Raw genomic sequence first — 12,321 nt, 5'->3', positions numbered from 1 at the left:
GAGCCATTAGACAGAAAAACTGGAATCATGGAATATGAGAACTGGAGAAGTTCCTGAGTCCAATACTCTCAATTTGACAGACGAATAAAAATTTATTGGTACTTTTCTCTAAAGCGGTATTTCCTAAAACTCCCAGACACATTGATTACCTGAGAAAGTAGTTAAAAACATTCATTCTGTAGGAGAAAAGCCTGGGAAATTGTATTTTTTTAGCCTCAGTGGAGTTTGGGACAGAGTAATCCCAGTGTATTATCCTCACTTATTTTAAAATCTACTCATCTTTAAACCTCTTCTAATACCACCAAGTAACAGGTACAGGAGACTTTTAATGTATTAAATATACAATTTGAAAGGAAATTTCTGATTGAGCCTGGGGGGGAAATACTTTATTACTGCTATTTGCATACACAAAGTCATGAAGCAGTAAGCAAGCAAGTACTTGGGAAGCCCTACAACAATTACCAATTCCCATGATAGTATTTCTTTGAACTGTAACCCTAGATGAGCTGTCACAGTAGCACAGAAAAAGAACAAACATAAACAAGTATAATCCATCAATACAGGTGATAAATCTCAAAACACACACACACACACACACACACACACACACACACACACACACACACACACATCCAGACAAAAATGTGCTATTCAACAGGTGGGGGTCCTGCTTAACAGAATCTAAACTCTTCTGAAGAATATTTTCCTTTGTCCTAACTATTCAATATAATTTAAGTCTTTATTCAGCAAGTTTTATATAGCTATGAAAAATGGTTTTGAGTCATCTTAAAGTCAGTTTCAGAATGGCAGAACTTGAAAGAACTTTATAGTTTGGTTTGACCTCTTCCAGTTATAGTCAAGGAAACTCTGAAACAGGTTTTGTCACTTGCTCAAGGTCAAAAAGCTGCTATTGACTATGATGAGAGCCCAAGTTTACCAGAAAAATAACAGAATGTGACTCATGGGAATGGCTGGAATATATAAACATTCTAGGACTACACATGATAGGATGGTAATCAGATAAACTCAGGGAAAGCAAATGGCCTCCAGTGTACAAAGAAGGGGAAAGGCTACAGTACTACACATAGTTTAAAATAGGAATGGAGAATATAAATGTGTAAGTATGTCTGGGAAGAGAAAATACTAGCGAATCTCATTAATTTAGATAATGTTTACTGTTTAGGCTGAAACACACCACAGGAAAAGGAAATGTTTTTCAGTTAAGACATTCTCTAAACAACTTCTGAACAGGCATGCAGATGGTTTCATCAGGAAACTACTGGCTACATCGTATGTTTTCAAGCTTCAGAATGGGATTATCAGTCACTAGGAGACTTCAGAACAATTCCCAGAAATGAAAAACACCATAGCCAGCAAGTGAGGTTTAATGACTGATCTTGCCATCTGGGGTCCCTACCACAATAAGACTGGGTATTAATTTAGTCTTTCAGCCTGCTTTTTTTTTCCCTCCCCTGTAGGGAGAGGGTTGCTAAGACAATTAAATAAATGAAGTCAACCATTCTTTCTCCCAGATGGTTTTAACAGTTATTACAAACCTCTGTGAAACCCAGAGAAAGGTACTATTTTACAGAAATGCAACATAAGCATAAAGGCAATATAGAACGCATGGAGAGCTAAAGTTTTACATTTCTTTATTGACTGGTCTGTACTGGTAATCTACATGAAAGTGGAGTGACTATCATACTCACTACTCAACATTTCACTCTTGATTCCTTGAGTTGGCTCTTATACACTTGAGCTTCTGCCAAGAACAGGCTAGTTGTCAGAAAAGCTACAATTCCCTAAATGCAGGCCCTGATCATCTCTCTACGGCTCACCTACTCATTCATATTCTTAATATGATTTCATTAAAGACACTCCTTCTGCCTTCTTGTGGATTTGGAGGATCAGCAAAGTTCCACAGGAAGGAGGATAACATGGCAGCTAGTGTGCTGGCTCTGGAATCAAACCACATGGGATCAAATCCCGGCTTTACCACTTGGTATCTGTGTGGCTTCAGGCAAATGATTTAACCTCTCTGTACCTCAGTTTCTGCATGTGTAAAATGGAGATAATAGTAGCAATATTTATCTCTAAGGACTGTTGTAAGGATTAAATGAAATGATACCTATAAAGTGTGAAGAATAGTACCTGGTACACTGTAATCATCTAGTACATTTAATTTGAATTATTAATATTATTACTATTATGATAGATTACACTTTTAATATTCACTGCCCCTTACTATCACTATCTTTACTGACGATACTTCAAGCTATAGACTTTATACTTGTGAATCCATTTTGCCCAAGACAATGGCTAAACTCAAATGCAGCAAAGCTAATAACTTACCCAACCCCTTCTCTTAGGAGACTGCAAGATTAAGACCCCTGTGAATTTCTGACATCTTTTCTTGAATTACTCGCCCACAGTTTTTAGTCCAAGAAATAGTGTCAAAAGAAGGAACCATATTAGTATATGTTAAATCTACCACAAGCATCAAATAGAACCCTTAGGAAAGTACCTGAATTGAAACTGAGATTTTAAGGAAGGTTATAAGCTAGGAGAGAAAGAAAAGAGGAAGAGTATATGTGTTCCAGACAGAGGGAACAGCATGTGTTACATAAAGCCCTGAAGCACAAAAGAATCTGGTGTGGAAAGAAGCAAAGGAGGTCTGTGAGGCTGGAACAAGGTAAATTAGAGAAGAGGCACAAGATGCAGGGGCCAGATCGGAAGAAGCTGTAAAGAGCTTGGATTTAATCCTGTATCCAAGGGACACCCATTTAAAGGACTTTAAATAGGGAGAGTTACCCAAAATGAGTGACGAGCAAGCTTTGTTAGATATAAGAAAGCACTAGAAAACATTCCTAGGGAAAACTCTTCTGGGTTGTAAGCCAAAGTATGATTTATTGCTAATACTTCCCCTGTATGTATGAAGAGAGCACAGTTTCTCCAAGAACATGTCAGTTGGCAGCATAGCTATGGGTAGACACCCAGAAAGGCTGAGATCTTAAAACTAACAGTGCCGCAGCCACTGTAACACACTTAAGAGTTTTTCCCAGTGTTTCCTCTACAACAGAGCAATAAATTCCTCAAACCCATTTGGCCTTCAAAAGTTATTTTATGGAAAACTCCCTATTCCAAACTCAAGCCCCAAAGGGCCTAAGTCTCTTTACTAACCTCTTCTTCCTCTAGTTTTCGTTTCTTCTCTTTCTTGGTATCTTCTGTTTTAATTTTCTTAGGTTTATAATCAGCACTAGAAAGGGGAACATGAATACGCAGTTAACACAATTGTGACTCAGTAGTTCTCACCAATAGGATTAGGACCTCCAAACTCTTCTTGGCGGCCTCCAAGGCAGGCGTGGCTGCTATTACTCTTGGCTGGGCATTCTACAGTCAAGAACAGGAATGGAGAAAGTAAAGGCGGCCAGACCAAGGACCAATAGTTATAGTCCTCTATAGAACAAAACAAACAACTTTATACTACACGCAGGCCTGGAAGGGAAGTGGAGTAGAGGAATACATACAAACATAGACAACACTAGAAGGTAGAAATCTGGGAAGCACACACACAGGGCAACAATAGCTACCACAAAGTAGTAACTGGAAAAGAAAGGGGAGGAAAGAAATTCTCTATGAATTCTGAATATCTACAAATGAGCTCATTAAGTATTTCCCTCCTCCCTTTCCATCCATCTTCTACCATAAATCCTTTGTAGATTCCCAAAACATAATAAACTCTGCAAGATTGAAAATAATGAACAGGATTTAACCGCAATGACTGAACCTGAGAAAGAGGTACATATAAGTCTCAAATAACCGTTTTAAGTAAGAGCAATTTTATTACTTCTATACATGGAAACTTCACTCAGAAGGTACGAACAGGCACAGATCCTAGGAAAAACTGCTTCAGCAATGAAAACTTATCTGTGGTAGGTGATGATAAACTTAAAAGTAACTTAAATAATTTAAATATTCTTTGTGAATTCTGGATTATTTGAAATTCCAACAATAAATATGCATTACCTTTTTAATAAGAAAAAACGTAAGAAAAGTGTAAATATATATACTCCATTTAAGCCTCAGGCACACTACTTATTTATTTAAGAAACGCTATTTCTCATAATTCAAAGAGAAATCAGTCACCCAGTCTATTAATCACAAATTCCTAATGAGTAAAAGTCAACTAATGCAGTTGTTCTGTGTATTATTGTCTAAACGACTCCTTTTTGTTAAAAAAAATTAAATTAATAAGAAATACTCACTCATCCTCGTCTCGAGGTCTCTTTAATGGCTTTATATCCTCTCTAGGAGGAGCAAAATAGCCATCATCTTCAGGTTCATCTTTAATCAGTGGTGGACTAAAGAGAAAAAAATTGCTAGTTAATGAGCGGTGGAACATCTACATTATATCAAGTAATGCAAAGTAGCGGGAGGTAGCTAGTGGAAGGATAACAACATACATGTGTACACATTAAAAGGTTTGCCATGAGTACTTTTTCTCACTTAATTCTCACTACAACCCTGTGAGGTAGACAGTATTGATCTCAATTACAGATGAAGAGGCGATATCAAGGTTCGGGATCCGGACTCCTTATTCTCAGGATTCTTTCCACTACATCTTAGCTATCTGTGCCAACGGAACCCACACCACAACAGGAACAAGCCTAAGTTGTTTCCTCCCCTTATTTGAGGGGTCTGTGTATCTGATCCCTCAAGTGATGTGAACTGATTATTCTAGTGCTCCAAAAGCTAAAATATAGCTTTCACAAAAAAAGGAATAAAAATGTATTCCCCAAACTTGAGGCCCAAAACAAACTGAAGTCATTCTAAGCCAAATCTATTCACTGTTCAACTTCCTCCTTTGGTTTACTTACTTTATACACAGAAGAGTACCTTGTCCTATTTTTGTTAAGATTCTGCCTTCTGAATATAAAAAGATGATTCTGTTAGATGACTATCTTGAACCAAAAAGAGGAAGGAACAAGTTAAAAAACCAATGGGATCCGACTTCCCTTGGTGGCGCAGTGGTTAAGAATCCACCTGCCATATATGCATGGGACACAGGTTTGAGCCCTGGTCCGGGAAGATCCCACATGCTACGGAGCAACTAAGCAACTAAGTAGCCTCACAACTACTGAGCCTGTGCTCTAGAGCCCAGGAGCCACAACTACTGAGCCCACGTGCCACAACTACTGAGGCCCGCGTGCCTAGAGCCCGTGCTCTGCAACAAGAGAAGCCACCGCAATGAGAAGCCCGTGCACTGCAACCAAGAGTAGCCCCCACTCACTGCAACTAGGGAAAGCCCGCGTGCAGCAATGAAGACCCAACACAACCATAAATAAATGAGTGACTGAGTGAATGAATGAATGAATAAATAAATACATTTAAAAAAAAAAAAACAACCAATGGGACCAGCAATCACCACAGCCTGGGATATTCCCTGGCCTGGCACATCTTGTTGGAACTGCACTGCTCACAGCCAGAGGCATCTACAAAGCTAACTAACTCGGCACAGGGAATGGCCTCCAGACACAAAGCCACTCATCTCTAGGGGGGCCAAGGGATAAGCATCCAGATTTAGCTGCCAAAGAAAGGATATTCACAGGGTTTCAATGCTGTCCCCCCACTCCCGCCCCCACCCCAAGCATACTGGATCCCCTTGCTTGCAAATGAATTTGAATGTTTAAACAGATTAGCTTTCTTTCCTTATTTATGCACACTCCCCAAATGCTGACCTCTATAGCTGTTTCTCCCCACGACGGAAACCACTGACACAGCCCCAAGTGTCCAAAATCTCCAAAAGCTTTGCACCAGAAAGAAAGAAATGCTGCCATTTACCCAACTAGTTAAGTAAATGCTAGATCCTAGTACTGTCATGAGTGAAGTTAAAAACACTTGGGAAGGGCTTCCCTGGTGGCGCAGTGGTTAAGAGTCCGCCTGCTGATGCAGGGGACATGGGTTCGTGTGCCCCCAGTCCGGGAAGATCCCACATGCCGCGGAGCGGCTGCGCCTGTGAGCCATGGCCGCTGAGCCTGCACGCCCGGAGCCTGTGCTCCGCAACAGGAGAGGCCACAGCAGTGAGAGGCCCACGTACCGCAAAAAAAAAAAAAAAAAAAAAAAAAAAAACTTGGGAAGGGTTACTAGGCCTGAAGAAAGAATTTTTAAAACAATTACCAGAAAACTGTTCCATCCAGTGAAGCATGTGGATTCTCTACCACGATACAGATGCAAGCTAGAGAGCAGTCCAGCAAAGTGAACACAGAGACCACTGCCTCGAAGGGTGTGCTTCTGACCGTCTAGCCCAGAAAGTCTGAAACTGAACCAGGACTACACACCAAGTCCAGAGAGTCTAATCATATCTTAGTTTAATAAAAGTTCAAGGCAGTCTCCTGGCAGAAAATAGTTGCCCTGTGTTCAGTCACTGTTATCTAAGAAATCAGAATGCCCAGCTTACAGCTCTAATGCTTCTTGAATTTTACTATTCTGCATTCCTAGAACAGTTACAGAACATGCCTGAAGAGGGCACTTGCTTCTCCCTGGTCTAAGGGACCCAGAGTAAATGGAACAATTTTCAAAAATGTTCTCAAACGAAACTGAAAGTTCAAAGTTTCAAGGAAGCAAAACTGTCAAAACACTTTGCCCTGGACAGTAATGCAAATACTCCCCACAACTCCTTGTAAATGCATCCTGCCATTTAGTGGAGCAGGTGAGAATATATGATCATATAAGTTCTGGGTTTTTTTAAACCAGAGGAGACATTCAGGCTTATTTTAGGGAGTTGAGGCTGATGAGGAAAACAGAATCAAAATGGCCCCAAAAAGTAAAGGAAAAGTGACCTCTAGATTGTGCGTATTTTCCTTTCCTTCTGGAAAAGAGATAAAATATTTCTACTCAAATCTACACCTGTCCCTAAAATGCAAATCAAGTTAGTTTCTAAATATGAGCCTCAGCATAGGGGCAATTCAGAGTAGGGGTTCAGAGTAGGGGTTTTCCAGGAAACTCCAAAATTACTACTAAGTACAGAGTTTCTTTTGGGGGTGATGAAGATGTTCTGAAATTAGATAGGGATAATGGGGAGGTTATATAACCTTGTGAAATACTAAAAACCAATAAACTGTATACTTTAAAAGGGTATATTTTATGGAATTGTTAAATTATATCTCAATTTAAAAAAGCTTCTTTCTGTCAACCTTCTCCACTCAAAACAGCCTTCTAGAAAATGTGCTGGTCAGTCTCACTAAATGGCACTCTAGAAATGCTCACATTGGCTTAGACCAAGTCCTTTCACTGCCAACTTCCTCGAAAACCTGGAGATGGCCCGTCAGTGCATTTCAGGTAAGATCAGACAACACTGTAACGTGGGCAGCTGGCCTACTGGATGCACACAGAGAAAGAGAAGCCAAGGCAGCAGAGGAATCTTACCTAGAAAAGCCATTTTCCTTCTCCTTTTTTATTTTTACATCCCCAGAGGCTCTAATCTGAAAGGTAAAACAACAGTAACTGATTAGTACCTTAAAAGGACTAAACTTGAAGAAGCCTCTACCTTACTTGAGATGATCTGGCCTCCACTCTTGGGGCATCTTGATCCCAGACTGACTCTTCTTGTTAGCAAAACTAAACAGGTGGACCAAAGGTCTTGACACTTTTCTAAGGCTCCTTTTTAACAATTCTTCAGATGAACTGTCCAATTTACTGAGAAATGTTTCCCTTCAAAATGGTGGCTTTTTACCTTTAAATGATGGTAGGTCCCTCTCCCTCAATAAATATACTCCACCTCTCAAGGATTTGCCCTTGGCAGTACAGACAGGAAATAAAAAACCAAACCAAAACAGAGTACTTTATTTCCTATCTTCTCTGATTTAGGCAAAGTATATTTACTTTTGCCCTCCTTCAACTTTCCAGACATTACAAAAATCTTCACACATACACTGAGAGGAACAGAGACACACACACACACACACACACACACACACACACACACACACACACACACACACACACACACACACACACACACACACACACACACACACACACACACACACACACACACACACACACACACACACACACACACACACACACACACACACCCCGGTACCACTGGAAGAATACAAAAAATAGCTCAGTGGCAAGGGAAACATAGACAACAATGATTTCAGGGTAAAAGGGAGATGTATTTCTCATTATTATTCTCTATTTCATATTGTCTGAATTTAGCAAGTCCATCCAGCATTACCTTTTCAGAAACTAATATAAAAACTTTTTTTAAAAAGTCTATATGTACAGTACTACTACTTATTCACAGCCAGATGTGCATGTCACATGTACCACCTTCTTCAGCCCAGGTGGAAAAAAAACAGATTTTACCAGCAATGAGCTCATTAGTTTACAAGCATCCCACAAAGTTTGTTCTACAGAGATTTGGCTAGCAGAATTAATTTTCCCCATGAAAGAAAACTGACTTTCCCAGAAACCCTACATCCCTCAATTTATCCATTTGCCATATAAAGTAAGGTAATGATATGGATAGGTTTGGTGCGTGAAATACAGTGGTAAAGGGCTTTGGTTTTTATAGTTTAAGACTCTGCTTGGCTCTGATGTCTCCTGACACAGACCTTTTTCACTCAAAGGCCAGAGAATCTTGCTAGTCAATGAAGGTACTTTCAATACCTGCTTTTACAGGTAAACAAAATGAAAAGTACATCCCACACCTCTTCATTCCCCACTGGAAAGTTCTGTACCTTTTCCTCCTTTCGTTTTTCCTTGTCTCTGTCTTTGTGTTTGTCTTTATGCTTCTCTGAACTTCCATCTTTGTGTTTGGTTTTCTCCTTCTCTTTGTGTTTCTTTTCAGAATCTTTATGTTCACTGTGAAAAATAAGACACAAACAGTTAGCAGAGTAGGGACAAACAGAGTAGGGACCACAGGGTTCATATCACAAGATTAACTCACAAGATACCCTGAGATAACATGAACCATGGAAACTTACAATGCTTTAAATAAATAGTCCTGACAGAAGGTTCAAGTAGAGGCTCTTGGCTACATCAGACTTTCTTTACCTTGCTTAATGTTTTAATTTTTTCGAAGAAGCAAAGGAATCAAATAGAAAAAACATAGTCATTCTAAACGTAACAGGACATTTTTTTAAGTTACTAAGACTATACAGCAAACCCACTGTATTTCTACAACATTCTACCAGCAGAAAACTATAATGAAAGCTCCAACTTGAGCTCTCACATCTCATGTGAGGAGGTAAAAACAGTTCACCAAAAATCATTTGGTGGCTTAGTGCCAGATGTGAGACATATCACAAATGTAGCCACGCCAGGGCTTTGTGCAGTAGCAGCCCAACACAGTCAGTGTTTCCTGCCAGCTTAGGAAAAGCTAGTCACTTCTAGCTTTTCTAGCTAGGGCTTATAAATCCTGCTTGGTTCTTTCCTCAGAATAAGAAAAGATCCATGTAAAAGCAAGGGCATTTCCTGTGCTAAACATTTAAAGCCTTGCTTTTAAAGGGGTTTGTGGGCACAGTGGTAGCACTATAAAAAGGTGCCGCTTCTCTGGAAAACAAAATATGACATTACAAAACAAGAGCCATTAAAGTGTTCATATCCTGGGTCTAGCTCCTGGAGATTTCTCTCTGGGTAAAACATTACAGAGAGATGTTCATTTTGATGCCTCCCATAACAAAAAACAAACAAGAACAAATAAACAAACAAAAAAGCACCAAGAAACCAGATACAGCCTTGGTAAATACCAAGAGGGAGATACTGTGATATATCAAAGGTATACATCACAGTTATCATTATCATTATGTAGCTGTTATGCTATAATTTGTGAGTCCTACAAATATACATGGAAAATGTTTATGACACAAATGGAAAAAAGGAGTATATAAAATGACTGCAGTTATATAAAAACATGCATGTAGACAAAGACTAAAGAGCAAAAATCACAAGCTGTATTTTAAGGTGAACACTGGATGACTATTTTCTTCAGTATACTGGGCAGGAGGTTTAGGAACCTTGCTCACCTCAGCAGCCAATATATTCCACAAGTTAACAAAAGAGAGCATGAATTCAAGTGCTATGAGTTGGGGGTCACCCCAGACACAGGACAGCTGACAGCAACCCCAGCTGACAGGGACAGTCAAACCTATAGGCAGCATCGGCTCTTGCCTTTCCCACCATAGACTGTATTTCCTATCTCACATTTACCACCTTCAACCCAGGAGAAAAAAACAGATTTTACCAGCAATGAGCTCATTAGGTTACAACCATCCCACGAAGTTTGTTCTAAAGAGATTTGGCTAGCATACTCAGTTACATCAAAGGCCAAAAAGGGAGAAACAAATGATGGCGACCAGTTAGGTGAGAGCCCCAGAATGTGGATCAAGAGAGCATCGCTATCACTCACATCTCTGGGCACAAAAGGAGCCCCAACTAAGGAGTTTGGATAATAAATCAGCAGAAACTATGAATCCAGCCAGGAGGGCAGGGGGACTAGTATGAACAGGACTACAGATTTAGGGAAGACCCAGAACTACCACAGATGGAAAATAAAGCAATGTCCACTTTCCTTGGTTGATGTACTCCTCCCTCTATGTTGTTCTCATTACGTTGTTATTTAGATGTGCCACACACTGAAAAATAACAAATTTCTATATGAGCACACTTTTCTTTTTAACTCTAGTATGCTTGGAAGCACATGGTGGTCAATTTTTCCCACCATGCTTTTTATTCTCAGCATTATTATGATGTCACTCTCTACTCAATGTGCTCTCTCTCATAATCTGTTTTTACCAAAACGCAATGTTTTATAAACAAATTTATCCTTTATTTTGTACAAAATGGCTCCCGATTACAATAACACTCTTACTTCCAGTTCTCATTTATTCTTCCAGCTTTAGAATGGTGAAAAGGCAAAGTTGCCAAGATTGCAATTGATTCTTTAGGAGTTTACATATGTGAAATCATAGGCCCATGGTTTTGATACTACCAGCAAAATGTCTGAGCTTACTATTCTATATACAAGCACTGAAGTTTCAGTTTTTGTTTTGTTTTAAACATTAACTGTAAGAGGAATTAATGGTCATCTACAGAAGTTTCTGCCTAAAAGCAAAAAATGTGGAAAATTACATCCATAATATTAATGGGTGGATATATACATCCCTCCCTAGACTAAGAAAAAAGAAAAATCTAAGCAAGCATTGTGCTGCTCAGCGCTTTCACATACATTATTTCATTCAGTCCTCACAACACCCGTGTGAAGTAGGCTCTATCATCCCCTTAGACTGATTTAGAAACACAGGAGCCAGTGGTTCAAAGTCTATTCAAAGTTACAACGTTAGAAAGAAGGGCAGTTGGGATTTAAACTGAGTATTTCCATCTCCAAGTTCAGAGCACTTTCCACTAAATCAATATCATTACAATTCCATGAAGTCGATACGTACCACATAAGGGTAGCCTGGTGTTGTTAGAGACAAAGGCATGTCCAGTCTGAGATTTGATGTATAAGATCAAAACTTTATTCTACCATCAGTGGAAACTTTCTAGAATAGAGATCTAGGATATCTGAAATGATAAAACCCTTGGGACAGCTACTTCTCATTTTGTCTTCCCATGAAACTCTAAATGGCTGACTTAGGAATGCTCTATATTCCTTATTCCTTTATGCTCCACCTCCACGCCTCCCCCACCCCCACCCCCCTTGTTCTCTTTCTCAATGAAAGCAATTCTTAGAACATTAGTCTGTTTCACTAGAAAACTGGCTCTCTGGCCTTCTGGCAATCACAGCATGGGCACCGTAAGTATACACATAGGCCTCCAGTTTTCTGCTTTGCTATTCATTACCACACCAAACAGAGATCAGGGAAAAGAAGTCAACAAATGACATGGCGATGAGATAGTACCCAGGCCACCCCAGGAAAGTGAAAAAAGTCAGTACTTCCTCTGCCTGCTAACCAGAGGGAAATCTATTCAGGAAATTCAAAGTTCCTGCTAGAGTAGTAACCCCTTTGTAGGTCATAATTAATCACAAAGACCAAATGAGATGAAACTATCAACTTGACTTTCCAAAGGCAACTCACTCTCCTCTATTCCCAACTGTTTAGATATAAGAGAACAAGTTTAGATTTTTAGACTAAGTGAGTTCCGGTGATTCAGGGTTAAGGAACATCTTGTGGTACAACGCATTCCATTGGGGACTATTAGAAATATGGGTTTATGAAGCCCTATTAAGTCTCTTGGACACAATGCTAACATCGTATCTACGTATCAGGTGCTGTTCCTGTCCCTGCCTCCAGAAATAGACAGCAGAGC

The 12,321-nt window shown here is 39.6% G+C and overlaps 1 protein-coding gene across 1 annotated transcript in view; it reads right to left on the bottom strand.

Moving 5' to 3' along the window:
* The window catches only part of TOP1 (DNA topoisomerase I), an 86,253-nt gene that overhangs the window by 33,639 nt on the left and 40,293 nt on the right, over positions 1 to 12,321 (bottom strand). The window contains exons 4-7 of the mRNA XM_004310903.4: positions 8,748 to 8,871; positions 7,426 to 7,481; positions 4,266 to 4,361; positions 3,181 to 3,256 (exon numbers count right to left, since the gene is read on the bottom strand). Coding sequence (XP_004310951.1) covers positions 3,181 to 3,256; positions 4,266 to 4,361; positions 7,426 to 7,481; positions 8,748 to 8,871 — 352 coding nt within the window. The remainder of the gene's footprint in view (positions 1 to 3,180; positions 3,257 to 4,265; positions 4,362 to 7,425; positions 7,482 to 8,747; positions 8,872 to 12,321) is intronic.

Source organism: Tursiops truncatus, chromosome 15 (assembly GCF_011762595.2).
Source record: "Tursiops truncatus isolate mTurTru1 chromosome 15, mTurTru1.mat.Y, whole genome shotgun sequence".
NCBI classification, from domain to species: Eukaryota; Metazoa; Chordata; class Mammalia; order Artiodactyla; family Delphinidae; genus Tursiops; species Tursiops truncatus.
Note: the sequence above shows the minus strand (reverse complement) of the source record. Positions and strands in the feature narration are given on the sequence as shown.